The following is a 24,335-nucleotide window of genomic DNA, read 5'->3' on the forward strand; positions in this document are numbered from 1 at the left end:
AAAGGTTCTGGATAAATTGGCTCTGGATAAGAACTTCTGTAAATTTGATATGTATGTTACGGTCCGACCTGGACCGGCTTGGGTATTATGGTCTGCCTACACTGATTGGGGTTAGTATTGGGGTATTATGGTCTGCCTAGACCGGCTGGGGTAAGTACCGGGGTGTTATGGTCTGCCTAGACCAGCTGGGGTATTATGGTCTGTCCTGGATGGCTGGCGTTAGTAGTGGGGTATTATTATCTTGGACCAGCTTGGGTAAGTGGTGAGGTACTAGGGTCTATCCTAGACCGCTTTGGATATTATGGTCCTTCCTGGACAGGCTGGGGTATTATGGTCTGTCCTGTACCGGCTAAGGTGAGTGGTGGGATATTATGGTCTGTCCTGGATCGGCTGGGGTAAAATGGTTAGTCCTGGACCGGCTGAGGTTAGTAGTTGGGTATTATGGTCGGCCTTGGACCAGCTTGGGTTAGTGGTGAGGTAGGGTCTGTCCTCGACAGGCTGGGATATTATGGTCTGTCCGTGACCGGCTGGGGTGTCGGATAACAGTAGCAGGAAAGCTGATACTTCAGCTCTTATCTGAAGTGTTTCTCTGACACCTTTAAAACTCCATGGAGATTATTACTAGGGGAACAAAACAGGGAAATTAGAACAAAGCCAATATACTATATCACATTCTTGTATATTTGTAGGAAAACTATTTATTGCTTTTTAAATATAATTCAACAACTAATATTCAATAAATATCCATCCAGCCATCCATCCCTTGTGCTCAGCGGAGGAAAAAAGAAATTCTCCTGTTTGCTGTGATGCAGTAGATAAAGTTAATGAGGGACCATCGTCTACCAGTAGATAACGCTTACGAGTTACCATTGTCTACCAGTAGATAAAGGTTATGAAGGACCATCGTCCACCAGTAGATAAAGCTTATGAGTTACCATCGTCCACCAGTAGATAAAGCTACGGCCCATCGCCTACCAGTAGATTAGGTTAGGACCATCGATACCAGTAGATAAACGTTAAGATGGACCATCGTCTACCAGTAGATAAATGTTAGGCCCATCGTCTACTATGAGATTAAGTTTAGGAACATCGCCTACTACTAGATAAAGACTAGGACCATCGTCTACCAGTAGATAAAGTATGACCATCGCCTACCAGTAGATAAAGATTAGGACCATCGACTACCTGTAGATCAAGGTTATGAAGGAGCATCGTCTACCAGTAGATAAAGGTTAGGACTATCGTCTACCAGTAGATAAAGGTTATGAAGGACCATTGTCTACCAGTAGATAAAGATTAGGACCATCATCTACCCGTAGATAAATGTTAGGACCATCGTCTATCAGCAGATAAAGGTTAGGACCATTGTCTACCAGTAGATGAGGTATGACCATCATCTACCTGTAGATAAAGTGAGGACCATCGTCGACCAGAAGATAAAGAAAAGGATCTAGTTCTAGTAAATATGCTTTTATACAAATATAAATATGCTTGTATAGGAATATAAATATGCTTGCATATGTATGTATGCATATCAAATTCTGAGAGGTTTCCCTTATCCCATTTTTTATGGTTGTGGTGTTTCTCTCATGTTGTTGTTGTTGTTGTTGTTGTAGTGTTTGGTTGCAGTGTATGAGTGTAGTGCTTGGTTACAACCTAGCTGCTTGTTGGCTTTGTTCCGTTCACAGAGGTATTCCTCGAGATAAACATACCTCGGTGGGGTTTGTCCATCGATTACAAATGACGAAACATCTTCGTATTTGATTGTGTCGACCGTGTCATGGGATTTCCAGTTTTACCTGTTGTCTGGTTGCCCTGAGACAACGGCTGTCGTCCAGCTGCCTCCCTCAGTCGAGGTGTGACGATCGCTCAGCTGAGGTGTCGAGACTGCTCAGGTGTGAAGACGCAGCAATGGCATCCAACGCAGCCCCCTTGGGAACGCTTCCCAGTGGGATTGGAATATTTACCTGCCTTCCCGATATTTTCTACCTCCCAGAACTGGTAGGTTCTATATTCTCTCAGCGTTCATATTAAATATGATTGCTGTTTTATTGATTCATAATAAGGAGTTGCTTAATGCTAGTTCCTGATCTGTTTGAATACATATTATTTACCAAAAAAATTGAATTGTGCTAAGTACGTTTGATTTTATTTATTTATTAAAGCTGTACGGGAAAACTTTGACTGGCATACTAGCATTCACCACTAACCCTAACTCTTAATCACCACTCCTCAGGATTTTCATAATTATGGGGACTGGTATGTTGATGGTAACCTGTAGAGTACAACAGGACCTCCAGGTGATGTTACCTGTAGACTAACTCACCACTAGTACAACAGGACCTCCAGGTGATGTTACCTGTACAGTAGACTAACTCACCACTAGTACAACAGGACCTCCAGGTGATGTTACCTGTACAGTAGACTAACTCACCACTAGTACAACAGGACCTCCAGGTGATGTTACCTGTACAGTAGACTCCCCAGCCACTAACCATTTAAACAGATCCAACTCAGACCAGGGTGTTTATGGTTTAGTGATGGTTCATGTGGTTGTGTCCTGGAGGTGTTTGGAGGCCTTGTCTGGATCCTGGTGGCCTCTTCGCTGGTCGTCCCAGCCAACCCTCAGGGCTGGGTGATGTTCGTCTCCGTCTTCTGCTTCGTCGTGACCTTCCTCTGGATGGTGCTGTTCGCCTGCGGGGCACATCACAGCAAACCTGGCTGGGCTGCTGCAGTACGGAGCTCTTTAAACCATCATTTAAAACTTTACAACATGTGATCCAACATTTATGACATGGGTGTTTAATCACCAGTGATCCAACATTTATAACATGAGTGTTTATTCACCAGAGTGATCCGCATTTAGAACATGATTGTTTGATAGCCAGAGAGGGATCCAACATTTATAACATGAGTGGTTGATCACCAGAGAGTGATCCAACATTTATAACATGAGTGGTTGATCACCAGAGAGTGATCCAACATTTATAACATGTGTGTTTGATCACCAGAGAGTGATCCAACATTTATAACATGTGTGTTTGATCACCAGAGAGTGATCCAACATTTATAACATGAGTGTTTAATCACCAGAGAGTGATCCAACATTTATAACATGTGTGTTTGATCACCAGAGAGTGATCCAACATTTATAACATGTGTGTTTGATCACCAGAGAGTGATCCAACATTTATAACATGAGTGGTTGATCACCAGAGAGTGATCCAACATTTATAACATGAGTGTTTAATCACCAGAGAGTGATCCAACATTTATAACATGAGTGTTTGATCACCAGAGAGTGATCCAACATTTATACCATTAGTGTTTAATCACCAGAGAGTGATCCAACATTTATAACATGAGTGGTTGATCACCAGAGAGTGATCCAACATTTATACCATTAGTGTTTAATCACCAGAGGGTGATCCAACATTTATAACATGAGTGTTTAATCACCAGAGAGTGATCCAACATTTATACCATTAGTGTTTAATCACCAGAGGGTGATCCAACATTTATACCATTAGTGTTTAATCACCAACACTCCACCCTGCTGTTTCCTCCTCTCTGACTTCGTCCTTCTCTTCTCTGTGCGGTCAGGACTTTGTGTACCACGGCATCGCTGCCTTCTTCTACCTCAGTGCCTCTGTTGCACTCGCCAGAGTAACTATAGAGATGAGGGATGGGAGCATTTCTCTGAACTACCAGCTGGATATATCTGCTGTGGTGAGTCACACTAGTAACAGTTACTTCACTAATAAGTATTAAATACCACTATGATATTTCTGCTGTCAGGAGTCACAATGATTGCTTTTGACTGACTATTTACTATCAACGTGTAACCATGAACTAATAACAACCAGCTGTATATCTCTGCTGTGGCGAGTTAGACCAATTACTATTTAGTAATAAATAATAACTAGTAACTTTTTATGATTAACTATTACTATTACTATTATCTATCAGCGGGATATATCTGCATTGGTAAGTCACAATAATACGTTTAAACTCTTAGCTAATTACTACCAGCTAGATATATTGGTTGGTATTGGTATATTGATTATTAATAACATGCTGCTGTCCCCTTGGTACTGTAATCACTAATGTATACATCCTTATGGTTATTAAGTAAAGTGTATGGTAGTGATGTACTGTCAACGTGGTAATGTCCCCTGAGTGCTGTAGTATTGTAGTATTGTCAATGTGCTAGTTTATCCTGGGTGATGTAGTTTTGTAGTATTGTACTCTCAGTGTGCTTATTACTCCTGAGTGCTGTAGCATTGTATATCAACGTGCATATGTCTTCTTGGTGCTTTAGTACAGTAGTATCGTACTCTCGTACGTGCTAAGGCCTCCTGAGGGCTGTAGAATTGTATTAACAATGTGCTGCTGTTTGTCTCCTCATGCTGCAGGTATTTTCCTACGTGGCCACGCTCCTTTACTTTGTCCACACCATCCTGTCGGCTATACGCTGGAAGTCTTTCTAAGCTTTCCTCCTGTCCAACTCCACCAGAGCCCTACACCCACTGGAACTCTACCTCCACCCTATGAACTGGTTCTAGTGAATCTGGTTCTGGCTACCCTAATAAATCTGGATCTAGCTAACTAACCTAATGATTCTGGTTCTGGCTAGCCTAATGAGTAATAATAGCTAACTATCCTAATATCTATTTATCCCTAGGCTATTCATTTAGCTAGCTAGCCTTTCAACGGGGTCATCCCTATGTTCCCCTGATCCTATGTTCCCCGGGTGCAAAGGGTTAGGGTCAGGTTTAGGGTTATGGTTAGGGTGAGGGTTAACCCTAAACCCTAACCATAACCAATTGGAGGAGAGTCATTCTAACCAATCACAGGCGAATCAGAGGCGAAAAAAAGGCGGTACTTGCCCATACCATCCTATGAAAAAAAGATTTGCTCACAGGATCCTATGTTCCCCGGTCACACGTAAAGCGGGGAACATAGGACCCGGGGAACATAGGTACGCTCCCCCTTTCAACAATACTTAAATACGTTCCATCCATCTCTAATGAAACATACTGGAATGCACGCGCAGTAGTCCATCTTCTTTACATGCAGTCCTATGATACGCTACTACACATACAGTACATACAAAAAATAATAATTAACTATTCAGTTAAAGGTGCTTTTAGTGCAAACACTGAGATTGTTTTTTATAACTGGGTTAAGGTTTGAAGTTTTCGAAAATGTTCCCACACAGCTTGTTTTCTATTGTTGTAAATGTTTGTTAAAAGAGAGATGATCAACTACACCAAATGCAGCAGAGTTCGACCTCTTTGTATTACCTTTGCTGTCGGTTTTTTTTATATATTTTTACAACAGCTGAGTTCATTGAACATTAAATGTGATTCCCTGATGTCTTCTGAGCATGATTTGTTTTTGTGAGCTGCCGTAATTAATAAAATACAACAACATCAGCAACAAACAACAGCATGGTGTATGCAAAAAATAAAATAAAAATGTTTTTAAAAGGGGAGCTATAGCTCAAAGACATCCCCTTGTGGTGTATCCGTGTAGTACAAGGAGTAGTGCTGCAGTCTAGCTGCGGATGCGTCTCTGATACCATGCAGTCAGCAGGTCTTTCTCACTACCGAGAAGCAGTTTTTTAATCTACTCTACTTTCTGTGAGCCTTTCACAGCAGTTCACAGTCCCTGGTGAAACCACAATACATCACACCATATCCCTCTCTCTTCCTCTTCTTTAATCACCATAATACAGACAGCATCTCCCTCCCTCTCCTTTCTTCTTCTAAAATCATGGGAACCAGGTCACTGTTGGTGCACTTAAATCTAAACTCAGTATAAATAACCCTAAACTGTCTGCCTAAACCTTACTCTACCTATATCCTTATTTATCTATACCCTGATACATCTACCCTGAACCTTATGCTCTCTATACCCTAATCTATATATAACTAATCTAATCTATATCCTGATCCATACCTTCATCTATCTACACAGTAATCTATAACCTGATCTATACCTTAACCTTAGTCTATGCATACCCTAATCTATGTATACCCTAATCTATGGATACCTTAATCTATCTATGACCTGATGGACCTATACCATAACCTATATTCTAGTCCATCTATCTATACATTAAACAATCTATACCCTCATATATATATCCTCATCTGTCTATACCCTCATCCATATATACTGTTATCTATAACCTGATCTATCTACCTTAACCTTTGTCTATGTATACCCATTCTATCTATAACCTGATCTATCTCTATTCGCTAATCGAGCTATTCACAAATGTATCATGCCCTTTTCTATCTAATCTCTTACCCAAATCTGTCCATACCCTAATCTATCAATACACTTATCAATTTATACCATACTATTTGTCTGTATGTCTGTCCCAAACCCTAATCTATGCCCAAACCGGAATCTATATATCTAATATATATATATACCTAAACCTATAGATTTAAACCCTAACAAAACTAGGCCTGAATATGAACCTAGCTACACCTACATCTAGAAGGACCCAGGACCACCTCTGCCACAAAACGCCTAACGAGTGTCCGGCTCATGTCGCCCTGACAGCACCACGGCGACGGCCTCACTGCTATTCTTGTTTCCATGGGAACTAACGCTGAGGATCGTGTTGCAGAGGTCGCAGCGATGCTGTTGACGTGTTTTAACATTTAATGAGCAGCTTAGGGGTTCAGCCGACATTTACTACACTGGGTTTATTACCATAACACTGCCCTAGAACCAACTGTAACAGTGCCCAAGAACCCGCTAAAACACAACCCTAGAACCCACTAGAACACTGCCCTAGAACCCGCTAAAACACAGCCCTAGAACCCACTAGAACGCAGCCCTAGAACCCACTAGAACACTGCCCTAGAACCCACTAAAACACTGCCCTAGAACCCACTAGAACACTGCCCTAGAACCCACTAGAACACTGCCCTAGAACCCACTAGAACACTGCCCTAGAACCCACTAAAACACTGCCCTAGAACCCGCTAAAACACTGCCCTAGAACCCACTAGAACACTGCCATAGAACCCACTAGAACACTGCCCTAGAAGCCACTAGAACACTGCCCTAGAACCCACTAGAACACTGCTCTAGAACCCACTAGAACGCAGCCCTAGAACCCACTAGAACACTGCCCTAGAACCCACTAAAAAACAGCCCTAGAACCAACTATAACACTCCCCTAGAACCCACTAGAACGCAGCCCTAGAACCAACTGAATCTCCCCTACAACCTGCTAGAACATTGCCCTAGATACTGCTAGAATACTCCCCTAGAACCCCCCCCATAACCTGCAAGAACCCTCTCCTTGAACCGTTTAGAACATTCCCCTATATACTGCTAGAACCCTCCCCTATAACCTGCTAAAGCTCTGCCCTAGAACCCACTAGAACCCTCCCCTATAACCCACTAGAACCCTCCCCTATAACCCACTAGAACCCTCCCCTATAACCCACTAGAACCCTCCCCTATAACCCACTAGAACCCTCCCCTATAACCCACTAGAACCCTCCCCTATAACCCACTAGAACCCTCCCCTATAACCCGCTAGAACCCTCCCCTATAACCTGCTAGAACCCTCCCCTATAACCTGCTAGAACCCTCCCCTATAACCTGCTAGAACACTGCCCTATAACCTGCTAGAACCCTCTCCTAGAACCGGCTAGAACCCTCCCCTATAACCCACTAGAACCCTCCCCTATAACCCACTAGAACCCTCCCCTATAACCCACTAGAACCCTCCCCTATAACCTGCTAGAACACTGCCCTTGGTATGATCTGCTGAGTAGAGGGGGATGTTGAGGGTCGTTTGGTATGGTGTCTGTTTGTATCGGCTTGTGAGGTGTCACAGCATGTACTCCAGCCGCTCATCAGGGTAGGGTTTAATTCACCTACAGTAGGAGAGGGGGAGGTGCCGAGTTCTGACATTACTCCTGTTGTTCCAGTGTGTGTGTGTGTGTGTGTGTGTGTGTGTGTGTGTGTGTGTGTGTGTGTGTGTGTGTGTGTGTGTGTGTGTGTGTGTGTGTGTGTGTGTGTGTGTGTGTGTGTGTGTGTGTGTGTGTGTGTGTGTTTCTCCTCTGCTCCTTGTACGGTCGGGGACTGCTCCGGCTGGGACTGCATTAGAGATAAGGCAAAGTATTTTCAGACTAGTTATGTTAAATTTAGAGTCCTTATCAAACAGAGTTCCCCACCTCTCCTTGCACCTCCTCCTCCACCTCCTCCCCCTGCTCCTCTTCCTCCTCCTCCTCCTCCTCCACGTCCTCCCCCTGCTCCTCTTCCTCCTGAGAGCAGTTGGATAGCGCTAGGTCAGTACAGCCTTTTCAGCCCCAGCTGACCAGGAGAACCTTTGTCTGTACAGTTTTCTTCTAGATACCTTATTCCCCAAGTACTTCATACCACCTCCTGCATCTCCTCTTCTCTCTGACATCCAGGTAGGCTCCCCTTCTTCGCTTGCTCACGTCAATGTTAACGTTTCTCCGAAAGAAGTACAGGCCCCCAAACTTATAGTGCACCGACAAAGACTTTTCTATTTCCACTCTGTACAAATCAATTTGTCTACAATATTATTTTGGGAGTGCTGCAGATTTAGATTTCCAGAGAGCTTTTTTTCGTCATCAACTGTCTACAATTGCCAAATTGTGTTCATAAATGCCTCTATAATGATTTTTTACGAGTATTTTTCTCCATTATATTCATATGATATCAAGCCACTGTTCATATTCAGGTGATAGAATGGTAGATTCCTTACAGCTGAAGACCCAAAATGCTTATTTGTCTTTCTCATCTTTTGTTGTCTGATGCTACTGGAAAACATGAATTTCCTCAGGATAAATGTAAAAGTATTTAATTATTTATCTTCTATAACTGTATCGGTGTAATAGAAGACAGTCCAAATATACATTGAAATGACAACATTTGAATGTGTTTTAACTTTTAAATATCCATATTTGCCTAGAATGAGTTGATGCTGACTTCCTTTTATGAATACCTCTAGATATACCACACCAGCAACATTTAAAGACTGTCTTCTTCTACACTGGTTATCGTTCCAGGAGGATTTCTATCACCATCTACTTGGTCTGCAGCCAGCAGCGTCGGCATGGGGGAAGTTGGAACACCATCCCTCTTTCTTTCCTGTACTGTCTTCCTCCTCTTCGTCCCTGCTTCATTAGCAGCCTCCTCTGCAATGATCTCCGTCACCAACAGCTCCAACACCAACAGCACCAAGTGTGGAGGAAACACAGACTGTCTGCCAGGAGTCATCCTTCCTGTTTGGCTTCCCTTGGACCCCCCATTGGGTGAGAAGCTCGCCAGAGCCACCATCTACTTCCTGGGCATGATGTACATGTTCTTGGGGGTGTCCATCATCGCAGACCGCTTCATGGCGTCCATCGAGGTCATCACTTCCCAGGAGAGGCAGGTCACCATCAAGCAAGCCAACGGAGAGAAGATGGTCACCACGGTACGCGTCTGGAACGAGACGGTCTCTAACCTCACCCTCATGGCTCTGGGCTCCTCCGCCCCGGAGATCCTGCTGTCTGTGGTGGAGGTTTGTGGGCACAACTTTAACGCCGGCCAGCTGGGCCCCAACACCATCGTGGGCAGCGCCGCCTTCAACATGTTTGTCATCATCGGCCTCTGTGTCTCCGTCATCCCGGACGGAGAGCACCGCAAGGTCAAGCACCTCCGCGTGTTCTTCGTGACCGCGGCCTGGAGCATCTTCGCCTACACCTGGCTGTACCTCATCCTGGCCGTGATCTCCCCGGGGATCGTGGAGGTGTGGGAGGGCCTGGTCACCCTTTGCTTTTTCCCCGTCTGCGTCGGTTTCGCCTACGTCGCCGACCGCAGGCTGCTCTTCTACAAATACATGCACAAGCGCTACAGAGCCGGCAAGCACAAAGGGATGATCATTGAGACGGAGGGAGAGCCGGAGCACCTGTCCAAGGCGGATCTGGAGATGGACGTACAGATGGCCATGCCCCGCGTAGAGGAGCTCCGGGGGGAGAAGAATGAGGAGGAGAGAAGTTGCGCCGTTTACAGCTGCCACGGCGCCCGGGTGGCCACGGGGGCGCCGGCGAACGTTTTGAAGAAGCACGACCAAGCCAAGAGAGTCGTCCATCACAGCAACTCCTCCCCGACGACCTCCAAGATCTTCTTTGAGCCGGAGAGCTACCAGTGCGTGGAGAGCTGCCGCGCGGTGACGCTGCGGGTGGTGAGGCGCGGGGGCCAGCCGGACCACGGCGTGTCGGTGGACTACCGCACCGAAGACGGCACGGCCAAGGCCGGCGCCGACTACCGCTTCACCGAAGGGACCGTCTCCTTCCGCCCCGGCGAGACGGAGAAGGAGATCCCCGTGGACATCGTCGACGACGACGTGTTTGAGGAGGAGGAGCACTTCCTGGTGCACCTGAGCAACGTGAGGGTGACGGGGGAGAGCTGCGACCCCCAGGGGTCCGGCCTGGGCCTGCCCTGCTCCGCCGCCGTCACCATCCTGGACGACGACCACGCCGGGGTCTTCACTTTCCAGGACCCCGTGGTCACGGTCAGCGAGAGCGTGGGCCTGCTGGAGGTCAAGGTGGTCCGGACGGGTGGAGCCCGCGGCGTGGTGGCGCTGCCCTACAAGACCCTGGAGGGGACGGCCCGGGGGGGAGGAGAGGACTTCGAGGACACCCACGGCGTCCTGGAGTTCGACGACGACCAGATTGTGTACGTTTGTATGATAACCAAGACGGCCATCATTCTAGCGTCTTAAGGCCACATATACCGTACTCACACCTCCGAACATGCAGGATACTACCTTATGCACACCCACGTATACACACCCACGCCAGACACCCACGTACACACGCACACACACACACCAGACACACACCAGACACATATACACACACATGTATACACACACAACTGACACACACACACACACATGTATACACACACCAGACAAACAATCACACCTATACACACACACACACACCCGACAACACACACACACACACACACACACACACACACACACACACACACACACACACACACACGCACACACACACACACCAGATGCACACACTTATGTGCACTGCATGATGAAACGGATAGTTGCGCGCAGTGAGAGTAGTGTCCAGATAACGGTTAAGGTGTTGAACTGAGAAACGGCAGACGCCAGGTCCTCACAACCAAATATAGTAGAAACATGTACCCACTTATACTGCTGCAGAGTTCACACCCAAGACAATGAACCCACTAATACTGCTACAGTATTAACACACACTTATTTACCCACTAAGACTGCCACAGTATTAACACACACTTATGTACCCACTAAGATTGCTACAGTATTAACACACACTAATGTACCCACTAAGACTGCTACAGTATTAACACACATTGATGTAACAACTAATACAGCTACCATATTAACACACACTTATGTACCCACTTATACTGCTGCAGAATGCACACCCCAGACAATGTACCCCCTAATACTTCTACAGTATTAACACACATCAATGAACCCACTAATACTGCTACTGTATTAACACATTACCAGGTTGGGGTTATGACAAAGTTAGCTTAGGGTTATTAAAGGGTTAGTGTTAGGGGGATTAGGGTTATAGAGTTAGGGTAAATTACCAGGTTAGGGTTATGACAAATTTATTTGAGGGTTATTAAGGGGTTAGTGTTGGGGGGATAGGGTTATAGAGTTAGCGTTATGAGAGGGTTTGTGTTGGGGGGATAGGGTCATAGAGTTGGAGGAATAGGGTTATTAAGTTAGGGTTATTTAAGGGTTAGTGTTGGGGGGGATAGGTTATAGAGTTACGGTCATGACAGGGCTAGGATTATGACAATGTTAGCTATCTGCCTAGCATGTCTCTCTGCTGCAAACTGTCCTTTCTTTGTGTTTCAGAAAAAACATTCAAATCAATATTGTTGATGATGAAGAGTATGAGAAAAACAAGAACTTATTCCTGGAGATTGGGGAGCCACGCCTCCTGGAGATGAGTGGCAGGAAAGGTGGGGTGCCCCCCCCCCCACAATATTTCACGTCTAACATGGTCAATGTGATTTAACACGTGTTTACTGTGTTTTAACGTGTGTTTAACGTGTTTAGATGTGTGTTTTAATACATATCGTTAACATATTTAAGGTGTGTTTAGGGGTGTGTCTGCAGGACGAAGGTTTGTTCACTATTGTAGACGGGGAAGCGAACGCAGAGCAGACGTAGAGCCGCCGGAGTGGAACAGGAGCCGACGGTAGTCAGTTCAACATGACCTCTGTCATTTCACCTTCCCTAACTCCTAACCCCTTAACCCCTGAGTGCTAACCCCTAACTCCTAACCACTAACTTCCCAAAACCCTAACCCCTAACGTCCCTAACTCCTGAATCCTAACCCCCTTATTCCTAGCCCCTAACGTCACGTTACTCCTAGCCCCTAACTCCTAACCCCTAACTTTGCTTTACTCCTAACCCTGTTACTCCTAAACCCTAACTCCTAACCCCTAACTCCCCTTAATCCTAACCCCTAACGTCCCTTACCCTTACCCTTAGTTCTTTCCCCAAACATCCCTAACTCCTAACCCCCTAACTGTCTGTTGAACTGCTTGTAAACACAATGAGGTGTACCTCATTTTACATTAGGTATACCTTATTTAGTACATTGTATATATTTTATTCAACATTAGATTTACCTAATTTAGCATCTGATGTATTTATTTAACATGACAAGTATTTGATTTAGATGTGTTTTTTTTTAACATTATATATATTTTATTTAACATTAGTTGCATTTATTTAACATTAGATACATTTTCTTTAACATTAGATCTATTTTCTTTAAGATAATATGTACTTTATTTAACATTAGATTACCTTTTTAAGCTGGGATGTAAGCGTGTCCAGGCCAGGAATGTTGTCCTTAAAGCAGAATAAAGTTCCAACGTCTTTCCCCTTTCTCCCCTCCTCTGTATGCTTCCCCCTTCAGCTGTCCTGCTACAGGAAGCTGGTAAGATGACGACACTCTCTCACACACACACACACACACACACACACACACACACACACACACACACACACACACACACACACACACACACACACACACACACACACACACACACACACACACACACACACACACACACACACACACACGCGCGCACACACACACACACACACACACACACACACACACACACACACACATATACACTCACATGCACCATTGGTATATTATCATATGCGTTCAAATATGATCATTGATACTATCATGCGGTAATGTCATCAAGTGTAAATGATCATGTGTAAATACAATTATGCGTTAGTATGATCGTGTGTAAATGATCATGTGTAAATAGTATACTATCATGTGTTAACATGATCAAGTGTAAATGATCATGTGTAAATACTATCATGTGTTAATTATCATGGGTAAATACGATCATGTGTGCATATTATCATATGTAAATATTGTCATGTTTAAATATGATCATGTGTAAATATGATCATTATCTAAATATTATCATTATGTAAATATAACCATGTGGAAATATCATCATTTGTAAATATGAGCATGTATAGATATTGTGTGTATACTATCATTTGTTAACATGGGTATGTGTAAATACTATCATGTGTAAATATCATCAAGTTGAATATTACTATTTGTAAACATTATGGTTAAATTGTATCTTGTTTCAATGTTACCATGTAATGATATGACCATGTTTAAATGTAATCATGGTTAAATATTATCACGGTTATGTATTATCATGTTTAAATATGTTTGAATAGTATCATGTTCAAATATTATCATAGTTATGTTTAAATACTATGGTTGAATAATATCCTTCTAAATGTTATCATTTTCAAATATCAACATGGTTAATATTATCATGGTTGAATTGTATCATGTTTAAATATATTTGAATATTATCATCTTTAAAAATGATGTGTAATTATTATCAAGTTTAAATATTATATGATCATGTTTAAGTAGTAAGTTTAAAAATTATCATTTTTTTAATCTTATGTTTAAATATGATCATGTGAATATTACATTAACATATGATCATCTGCAAATATATCATGCATAAATATGCATCTGAATATTGCTAGGTTTAAATATTATCATCTTATAATGGAATCTGTTTATTCACTTGATCTGTAGGTGGATTCATTAAGACAGGTATGTGTGGGAGATCATTTCATGTTTAAGATTTAGTAATATTTTGAAGCCAATATAATAATAATCTGAAGCCAATTAAAAGTATTAATATTTATTCCATGTGTTTATTCCACTAGATAAAAGGCGTTATGGTAAGTCTGTTCTGTTCTAACTGAAGGGCTGCCCTGGTCACACGGCCCTGCGCAGGCAGTCAGTAGGCCCTCCGTCATCCATCCACCCTTCACCCATTCATCCTTCAACCATCATTAATAAATCATCCATCCATCACCCGTCATCCATCCACCCTTCACCCATTCATCCTTCAACCATCATTAATAAATCATCCATCCATCACCCATCAGTACCACAGTGTCAGAGCTATGGTGGTACGGTGTCAGTACTGACCGGTTCTTTGTGACAGGAGGGGAGGTCTACAGGAAGGTTCAGGGGCGCGAGGGTCGTGACCTCCAGCACTCGGTTGTCAACATCACAGGTCTGTCTGTCCGTCTGTCCGTCCGTCCGTCCGTCCGTCCGTCCGTCCGTCTGTATGTCTGTCCGTCTGTCTGTCTGTCTGTCTGTCTGTCTGTCTGTCTGTCTGTCTGTCCGTCTGTCCGTCTGTCCGTCTGTCCGTCTGTCCGTCTGTCCGTCTGTCCGTCTGTCCGTCCGCCTGTCCGTCTGTCCGTCTGTCCGTCTGTCTGTCTGTCTGTCTGTCTGTCTGTCTGTCTGTCTGTCTGTCTATCTGTCTGTCTGTATGTTTGTCTGTCTGTCTGTGAACATGGTAAGAACATACCAACTCCAAATATGAAGGCATCATTGCATCACTAGTACATGATGCTTACCACACAGCTTAACAAAATTATTACATTATGCTTAATGCACACACATTGATAACCATTAATAACACCATTCGTACATGATGCTTAATGCACACATAGATAACCCTTAATAACACCTTTAGAAACAAATCAGAGGTTTCTGTTGTCCATCATTTAACCATTCGGTCTGTACGTCTCTCTGTGGAGCGTTCTGTCTGTCCCTCCGTAGCGTTCACAGGGAGGGACCGTCCAGTAGTTGATGTTCTCCTCTCTCCTCCTCAGAGGGGGCTGGGAAGGAGGAGAGTGTCTCTAAGAGGGAGGAGGCGGAGCGGCGTGTCGCTGCGCTGGGCCGACCCCGTCTGGGGGAGCACGCCCGGCTGGAGGTCGTCATAGAGGAGTCTTATGAGTTCAAGGTGAGCTTCTACTGCCGGTTGTGGTGGCTGCCCTACTGCCTGTTGTGGCTTCCTCTTGTCAATGTGAAACATCCTGTCGATGGGAGAGGAGTTGAGTTGAGTTTGAGGTAGAGGAGAGAGTAAGAGCTAGAAGAATGGGTTAGAGATAGTGGAGTGAGTTACATCTAGAGGAGTGAGTGAGAGCTAGAGGACTGAGTTAGAGCTAGAGGACTGAGTTAGAGCTAGAGTGAGTTAAGCCCAATCCCATTTCTACCCCTTACCCCTACCCCTTGCCCCTTCAAAACAAGGGGGAGGGGTAAGGGGAAGGGGTAAGGGGTAGAAATGGGATTGGGCCTTAGAGCTAGAGGACTGAGTCAGAGATAGATTAGTGAGTAAGAGCTAGAGTGTCGTCGAGGGAGAGATAGAGGAGTGAGTTTGATCTAGAGGAGGGAGTTAGAGCTGGAGATTACCACCAGGTTTCCTCTCCTCCAGAACCTGGTGGACAAGCTGGTGAAGAAGACCAACCTGGCTCTGGTGATTGGGACCAACAGCTGGAGGGAACAGTTTAGGGACGCCATTACTGTCAACCCCGGTGAGACCACCCGGACATCACTCTATACCCTTTAATACCCCAACATTACTACATACCCCTCTACTCCCCCAACATGACCAAGGCCCAAGGCCCTTACCCCTTCCCCTTACCCCTTCAAAACAAGGGGGAGGGGTATGGGGAAGGGGTATGGGGTAGAAATGGGATTGGGCCTAAATCCTCTCTACTACCCTTACTAGAACATACAAGACTCTACTGAACTGTACTAGTCTCTACCGCTCTAATGGATTCCACTAGACTTTACTTAGTCTCCATAAACATTTATCTGCAAATAAATGCAGAATCTTTAGGCAATGGGACAAGATTTTGGTATTTGAAGCTTTCTTGTTTCAGTTTGTAGTCCGTTGATAGACCATGGAGTTTATACATTGACCAGTCCATTTGAGCGGGGGCTTGGTTGCTTGCAGGTAAAGAGTCCGTGTGGAGAGCAACAACCTTGAAACCCTTTGACTATCGCATCTAACTAGCTGAAACAAGCCGTTGTAGTGTAAGCAGACAGTCGGGTCGTAGGCATCGTCTATCAACTAACGGCATTCTTGCCTCTCAAGTTGCTAACCGGACTTTAAACAACGACCGGTGCACTTAAGAGGAAGTCTTGGCCTGGATATCTGTTGTCCCCAGAGGTATTGCTCGTTGTTCCTGGAGGTTAATCGCTGTGAGACGACGGCGAACGATTCCCGAAGGTGGACTCTGCTAGACTCTACCAGACATGGTTAAGTTGTTCTTGTCTGTCTCCAAGTAGATGACGATGACAACGAGGAGGAGCAGGACGGGCAGGGGGAGAAACGTCTCCCTTCCTGCTTTGATTACGTCATGCACTTCCTGACGGTCTTCTGGAAGCTGCTGTTTGCTCTCGTGCCCCCAACCGACTACTGTAACGGCTGGGCCTGCTTCGTGGTGTCCATCTCCGGCATCGGCCTGCTGACGGCCTTCATCGGTGACCTCGCCTCCCACTTCGGCTGCACGGTCGGACTCAAGGACTCTGTGACCGCCGTGGTGTTTGTAGCCCTAGGGACGTCCGTACCAGGTACATGCACTATCTCTAGATACATATCTGTCTCATCTAGAGCCCACTACATATCAGCCACTCAGGACCAGTATATGTCTATAAATATATCTCTACATCTCTGCGTCCATCAGACACGTTTGCCAGTAAGTTGGCCGCCATCCAGGACCAGTATGCGGACGCGTCCATCGGCAACGTGACGGGCAGCAACGCCGTCAACGTGTTCCTGGGGATCGGCGTGGCGTGGTCCATCGCGGCCGTGTACCACCAGGCCAGGGGGGACTGGTTCCGGGTGGACCCCGGGACCCTGGCCTTCTCCGTGACCCTCTTCACGGTGTTTGCGCTGGTGTGCGTGGCCGTGCTGATGTTCCGGCGGCGGGCGTCCATCGGGGGGGAGCTGGGAGGCCCCCGGGGCCCCAAGGTGCTGACCAGCTGTCTGTTCTTCAGCCTCTGGCTGGTGTACATCGTGCTGTCGTCTCTGGAGGCCTACTGCCACATCCAGGCCTTCTAACCTGGGACAGGTTCTACCGGTTCTAGAAGCACTGGTACACCTGGACATCTAGCGGTTTGTGACTTGCAGGCTTACGGGATGTTTCATTGTAACTTGTGCCACTCATATAGACACTGCACTGAGCCCAGGGGGGAAATAAAAAATAGAATAACCTTGTGTGTTTCAAAAACATGTTTGTTGATTCCTAAGGCTACCCTGCAGACACAGCTCCTGTGTTCCTCCCTTTCTCTTGTGCTCTCGCTCTCTCTCTCTCTCTCTCTCTCTCTCTCTCTCTCTCTCTCTCTCTCTCTCTCTCTCTCTCTCTCTCTCTCTCTCTCTCTCTCTCTCTCTCTCTCTCTCTCTCTCTTTCTCCCTCTCGTGCTCTCTCTCTCTCTCCCCCAAGCTGTTTTTAAAATTGATCCTGCGTCACTTTCACTTTGTTTACTACATTTTAAATTTAATAAACCTGTACCATTAAACTGAAATTAGATTCTATTAAGCATTCTAATAGTATAAAGCACAACAATTGTGTCAAACTTTCCCAGGCATTTTAAATACTTTTTATTGAATTACTTCTGTGGTGTTTGGTTAAAACAGCAAACAGTGAAGGGGATGGGCCAGAAGTTACGCATCATCAGTTTACATCAAAATTAATCCTGTACAGTACACCTTTATATTCAACACAAATTTGGATTTATTTAAAGACTATTGAAAGTTGTATAGCCCTTTGGACAAAAGGAACGTCAAATCTATAATGTCATTAAACAGACTAATATAATTCATTATCAATCCATTATTCTGGTCCGAGTGAAATCCATTTGTATAGAATAGGCTATGATTGGGTCATTATATATATATTCTTTCTAATAGTAAAAATGTAATTGTAATAAATCCATATTCGCCTGGAACCCAGCCAACTCTGAACACAGTATATCAATCGTACACAACACACGTCCAATAAGTAGCATGAAGTCGTGTCAAGTTAGCATGTATTCCTATCAAGTTAGCATGTAGCTTGGTCATGCTAGCATGTAGCTTTATTAAACCAGCATGTAGCTCTGTCAATCTAGCATGTAGCATTGTCAGGCTAGTATCAGACATATCATCATTAATTGTCACACTATTATCTGAGAAGGTCTGGTCTCATCCAATATTTTGCATCATCCATTGTAAATATCTGAGTCCTGAAACATTAGACGTTTGAAGACTAAGAAAGCCTCACCTTCTCTCAACTCTTTTCAAATGTTCATCTTCCACCGAGATTGGAAGCTAGGTCAGAGTGTTGAAGATGAAGGGAGTAGTTTGTAGTGTTTAGAACCACCGTTGGACACGAGAACACTGGCTTCAGGAAACCAGTGAAGTTTAGGTCCTTCAGAACCACCGTTGGACAGGAGAACACTGGCTTCAGGAAACCAGTGAAGTTTAGGTCCTTCAGAACCACCGTTGGACAGGAGAACACTGGCTTCAGGAAACCAGTAGTGTTTGGGTCCTTGAGAACCACAGCCGGATGGATGAACCGTTCATCCTCTCGGTTAACAGTCAGATTCCAGAAATCCGTCCTTCCATGCTTGTTGCATTCAGACTGCTAGTATGCAACTCTGAACCTGCAACTAACCTGCAACTAACCTTTAACCAACCTGCAGCCAACCTGTAACCAACCTTTTACCAACCTTTAGACAGCCTGTAACCTGCAACCAGGTTGGTTTCTGGTTAGCTGAAGGTTAGTTGCAGGTTGGTTGCAGGTTGGCTGCAGGTTAGTTCAAGGTTATTTCCAGGTTAGTTGCTGGTTGGCTGCAGGTTATTTCCAGGTTAGTTGCAGGTTGGTCGCAGGTTTGCTGCGGGATAGTTGCAGGTTAGTTGCAGGATGGTTGCAGGTTGGTTTCAGGTTAGTTGCAGTTTAGTTGCATTTTAGTTGCAGGTTAGTTGCAGGTTAGCTACAGGTTAGTGGGCAGGGTGGTTTCAGGTTAGCTGCAGATTGGCTGAGGGTTAGTTTCAGTCTAGTTGCTGGTTAGTTGCAGTTTGGCTGCAGGTTAGTTGCAGGTGAGTTGCAGGGTGGTTTCAGGTTAGCTGCAGGTTAGTTGCAGGTTAGCTGCAGATTGGCTGAGAGTTAGTTTCAGTTTAGTTGCTTGTTAGTTGCAGGTTGGCTGAGGGTAGGTTTCAGGTTGGTTTCTGGTTAGTTGCAGGTTGGCTAAGAGGTTAGCTGCAGGTTATTTACAGGTTGACTGAGTTGACCCTAACCCTAGTTGCAGATTGGCTGTAGGTTAGTTGCAGGCTGTCTGATGGTTTGGATTCAGGTTAATTGCAGATGAGCTGCAGATTGGCTGAGGGTTAGTTTCATGTTAGTTACATGTTGGCTGCAGGTTAGTTGCAGGCTGGCAGAGGGTTAGTTGCAGGTTAGCTCCAGGTTAGCTGCAGGTCGGTTGCAGGTTGGCTGAGGGTGAGGGTGAGGTTAGCTGCAGGTTAGCTGCAGGTTAGTTGCGGCCTAGCTCCCGGTTAATTGCAGGTTGGCTGAGGATGAGGGTCAGGTTAGTTGCAGGTGAGCTGCAGGTCAGCTGCAGGTTGGCTGCAGGTCAGGTGCGTGTTGGCTGAGCGTCGGGGTGGAGGCTGCGCCCCCTCAGACAGAGGAGGTGCGGGAGGTCTTGGGGGGGCGGGAGAGGAGGGGGGAGGCGGTGCAGATGCAGCCCGCGGTGGTGCTGAGGGCCAGGCTGGCCCAGGCCAGGCACACGGACCAGCCGTAGCCGTGATCCACGTCGCCCGGCAGGCCATAGATGAAGGGCGGGGTCCGGGAGAGGTCGTAGGTCACGCTGGCCGCATACGTGCACAGAGAGATGGTGCAGAAGATACCTGGGTGTGGAGATACACTCACTGGTTAGCAACACAAATACAGTTTGGCTTACTGCTACACACACACAGACACACAGATCTATGTTAATAGATCTCATCTATATGTAGATAAATATATATATATCCATGCATATATATAAAGATGGTTTTTTTTATGTAGAATGTGTGTGTTTGTGCATATTTACGTACAGTATACATTTGTACATCTATGTTCATATTTGTGTGTATATATGCATATATTACGGGTGGGCGTATCTATGCATCATTTGTGTATGTATACATATATCTGAGTGCATCTATGTATAATATGTGTGTATATGAATATGAATATGAATATACTGTATATTATGTGTGTGTATGTATATATTATAAGTGTGTGTATGTATATATTATAAGTGTGTGTAGGTATGCACAGTATGTCTATATCTGTATGTATTCTATGTTACCAGCCATGAGGAACAGGAGACCCGACACATGCAGGGTGAGTCTCTCCTCCCAGTAGAAGCTGACCGACGCCACGATGATCCCACACAGCAGGACCGCTGCAGCCATGCCCAGGAACCCTGCTGTGATGCGCCTCAGGTCTGCACACACACACACACACACGCACGCACGCACGCACGCACGCACGCACGCACGCACGCACGCACGCACGCACGCACACACACACACACACACACACACACACACACACACACACACACACACACACACACACACACACACACACACACACACACGCACACACGCATGCATGCACACACACACAGACACACACGTGCACACACACACACACACACACACACACACACACACACACACGCATGCATGCACACACACACACACACACACACACACACACACACACACACACACACACGCACAGGCAAACACACACACACACAAACACAAACACACATGCAAGCACAGGCAGACACACGCACGCATAAACAAACACGCACAGACAGGCACACGTGCACGAACACAGACACACACACATTCAGAGACACACACACACGTGCACGCACAGGCAGACACACGCACACATAAACACACACACTCACACAGGCACACACAGACGCACAAACACACACACACACACAAACACGCGCACACTCAGACACACACACACACACACACTCACACAGGCACACACACATATGCACGCACGCGCGCACACACACACACACACACACACACACACACACACACACACACACACACACACACACACACACACACACACACACACACACACACACATAGATGTACACACATAGAAAAACACACACACATAAAACAAAATCAACCACACACATATATACACAGGCATGTACAAGCACACAAAAGGACACACACGCAAGCACACACACATGCATCCAGATTTAAACACAGAACAATAATATGTCGAACTGTTACCATGACAACTGCTCTTCTTTCTTACAGACATTTCCTAGAGCTTGCTACCGTGACAACCTGCCACAGAAAACATAGCTAAACCTTAAATAACAATAATAATAATTGATCCGTTTTTTATAGCGCTTTTCAAAGTATTCAAAGACGCTTAAACGATAAAAACGACTATTAATAATATGATACTACTGAAAAGTACTATGTAAGGACTGTGGAACGATGTCAGTCTTTTGTACTCACTCAACAGTAAATGAGGTAGATAGTATGCAAATTAGTTAGGTGCTCACTCTTTTTTCAAAAATGTGTTGGTTAGGGAGTTAGTGCACTTACACAGCAGAGAGTTGGTTAGTTAATTATTGATTTTGTTAATTTGTGACTAGCTAGTCAGTTAGCTTGTTTTTTGTGAGTAGTAGGTTAACTAGTTAGTTAGTTAGCTAGTTGAGTAGTTTGTTAGTTAGCTAGCTGGTTGTCTGCTGAACTAGATAGTTCACAAGTTAGTTAGTGTACTCACGCAGCAGGTGCCACTCATCCTGTTGGATTGTTCTGGTCAGGTTAAGGGGGATGTTCCTCAGCCTGATTGGTTGAGAGAAATGATACTTGATGGCAGAACAGCGATCTGCAATACCTGAGGAAGACATGGTCACATGATCACCAAGATCTACTTGGCTTGATCTAACATTAACCTCATCCACTGTATCCTCAGACTGGTTTTACTGGGCAGCTCCAAGTTGACCAGTAGCAGACTGTAGTTTTACCAGGTTGCTTCCAGTAGAACCAGTAGCAGACTGTGTTTGTAGTAAAGGCAGCACCCAGTAGAACCAGTAAAAGACTGTGGTTGTAGTAAAGGCAGCCGCAGCACCCAGTAGAACCAGTAAAATACTTTGGTTGTAGTAAAGGCAGCACCCAGTAGAACCAGTAAAAGACTGTGGTTGTAGAAAAGACAGCACCCAGTAGAACCAGTAAAAGACTGTGGTTGTAGTAAAGGCAGCACCCAGTAGAACCAGTAAAAGACTGTGGTTCTACATCCCAATCTGCTTCTGGTTCTACTGTAGTAGACTGTGGTTGTACTGGAAAGCTCCAAGTAGAACCAGCAGCAGATGGTGGTTGTAGGCAGTTCCCAGTAGAACCAGACTTTGGTTCTATAAGCTCCCACTATTGGGAAGCTCCCAGTAGAATCAGTAGAAGACAGTGGTTGTACTGGGAAGCTCCCAATAGAACCAGTATTTCGAAGTTCGATGTTATTATCATAACATAACACAATATTATGATAATGAGAATATTGTTATTATATGATTAACTGTAAGATATATAGTTAGGGTTTAAAGATAGGTGATGCATTACCTTTGCGGATGAGCTTATCAATGTCCGCGTCCAGGCCATGGAAGTAGCACTTCCTCCACAGGCCGGAGAAGGTGGAGAACAGCGGGCGGCCGCACTCCGTCTCGAGGATGCCCATCCCCAGGATAGCGCGCCAGTTCTCCAGCAGCTCCTCCTCGCGACTGCCGACATGGATCGGCTTCATGAGCGCCACGTCTCGCCGGTGGTTGTCCTGCAGCGGCAGGTGGTAGATGGGCATATCACGGTTCTTCTGGTCATTGTAGTCCGAGTGTTTGTCGCAGTTCACCTTATGCCGGCGCGTGTCCGTCTCGTACCAGTGGTCGGTGAAGATCGCAGTGACCAGTAAGAGGAGCGATACGACGCTGATGGCGAGGCCGCTCGCCGTCACCGCTGCCCACCGCTTGGCGGAGACCTCTCCTCCGGGCTTGGCAGAGACCTCTCCCCGGGTTTTGGGGTGGTCGCTCTGGCCGCCCGCCATGGGCTCTCCGCGGCTCATCATGTCCTCATGCTCCTCCGGTTCCTCCAGCCGCTATACTGCCGATCAGCGGAGGGAAGGCTATGAGCAGCACCCCCACCCGCCCGCTCTGCTGATCTCAGGCTTTACCTCGGCTTGCACCCCCTCCTCCTCCTCAGCACCGCTCATTAGCTCCTGTCAACTGCGTCAGGGCACAAGGAGACTGGAAACCAAGCGCTCCTCTCACCTCTCCTCTCCTCTCCTCTCCTCTCCTCTCCTCTCCTCTCCTCTCCTCTCCTCTCCTCTCCTCTTTGCTCCTCTTTTCTCTCTATATGTACGGAAGACACTAAATACTGTTAAAAGTTGATAGAGATATCTAAAACTAAAATATACATATATCTATAACTCATGAATATATATGAATACGTTTATATTAATAAATGCATATATTAATAAATATATTTAAATATATAAATATTTAAATATATAAAAATTGATTTATATTACAGACATATAAATGTTATTACATAAATAGAGATATATAAAAAGAGATAAAGATAAATTAGGATTTATGCATATATATATATATATATATATATATATATATATATATATATATATATATATATATATATATGCATAAATCAAGATATATATCAATAACTAATAAATCTAAATCAATAAATCTAAATATATCTAAATATGGATAAATAATTCCAAATGTATGTATAGCTCATAAATATAGGTATACATATATATACCAATTTATAAATCCAGATAAAGATGA

The 24,335-nt window shown here is 45.0% G+C and overlaps 3 protein-coding genes across 5 annotated transcripts; 2 read left to right on the top strand and 1 right to left on the bottom strand.

Moving 5' to 3' along the window:
• The first annotated feature begins 1,564 nt into the window (after nucleotides 1–1,564).
• LOC130379675 (myelin and lymphocyte protein-like) lies at nucleotides 1,565–5,608 on the top strand. Its single transcript, XM_056586647.1, has 4 exons — nucleotides 1,565–2,001; nucleotides 2,567–2,734; nucleotides 3,604–3,729; nucleotides 4,416–5,608. Exons 1-4 carry the CDS (start codon nucleotides 1,912–1,914, stop codon nucleotides 4,488–4,490), a joined length of 459 nt encoding a protein of 152 aa, XP_056442622.1. The 5' UTR covers nucleotides 1,565–1,911; the 3' UTR covers nucleotides 4,491–5,608.
• A 2,673-nt stretch (nucleotides 5,609–8,281) lies between these two features.
• Nucleotides 8,282–18,853, top strand: slc8a1a (solute carrier family 8 member 1a). Of its 3 annotated transcripts, none has more exons than XM_056586640.1 (11): nucleotides 8,282–8,453; nucleotides 9,017–10,728; nucleotides 11,930–12,036; nucleotides 13,005–13,025; nucleotides 14,190–14,207; nucleotides 14,324–14,338; nucleotides 14,608–14,679; nucleotides 15,284–15,414; nucleotides 15,886–15,985; nucleotides 16,743–17,030; nucleotides 17,144–18,853. In XM_056586640.1, exons 2-11 carry the CDS (start codon nucleotides 9,122–9,124, stop codon nucleotides 17,518–17,520), a joined length of 2,736 nt encoding a protein of 911 aa, XP_056442615.1. In that variant the 5' UTR covers nucleotides 8,282–8,453; nucleotides 9,017–9,121; the 3' UTR covers nucleotides 17,521–18,853. The 3 variants fall into 3 exon arrangements, with proteins under 3 accessions (XP_056442615.1, XP_056442614.1, XP_056442616.1); XM_056586639.1 differs by having other exon boundaries at nucleotides 9,075–10,728; nucleotides 17,144–18,852; XM_056586641.1 differs by having other exon boundaries at nucleotides 9,075–10,728; nucleotides 16,746–17,030; nucleotides 17,144–18,849.
• Nucleotides 18,854–20,113: 1,260 nt separating this feature from the next.
• Nucleotides 20,114–23,593, bottom strand: tmem178a (transmembrane protein 178a). The gene is made up of 4 exons (XM_056587271.1): nucleotides 23,098–23,593; nucleotides 22,268–22,381; nucleotides 20,790–20,927; nucleotides 20,114–20,343 (listed from the first exon to the last, which is right to left on the bottom strand). Exons 1-4 carry the CDS (start codon nucleotides 23,591–23,593, stop codon nucleotides 20,114–20,116), a joined length of 978 nt encoding a protein of 325 aa, XP_056443246.1.
• Between the last annotated feature and the right edge of the window lie 742 nt (nucleotides 23,594–24,335).

This window comes from Gadus chalcogrammus, chromosome 3, assembly GCF_026213295.1.
Source record: "Gadus chalcogrammus isolate NIFS_2021 chromosome 3, NIFS_Gcha_1.0, whole genome shotgun sequence".
In the NCBI taxonomy this organism is placed as follows: Eukaryota; Metazoa; Chordata; class Actinopteri; order Gadiformes; family Gadidae; genus Gadus; species Gadus chalcogrammus.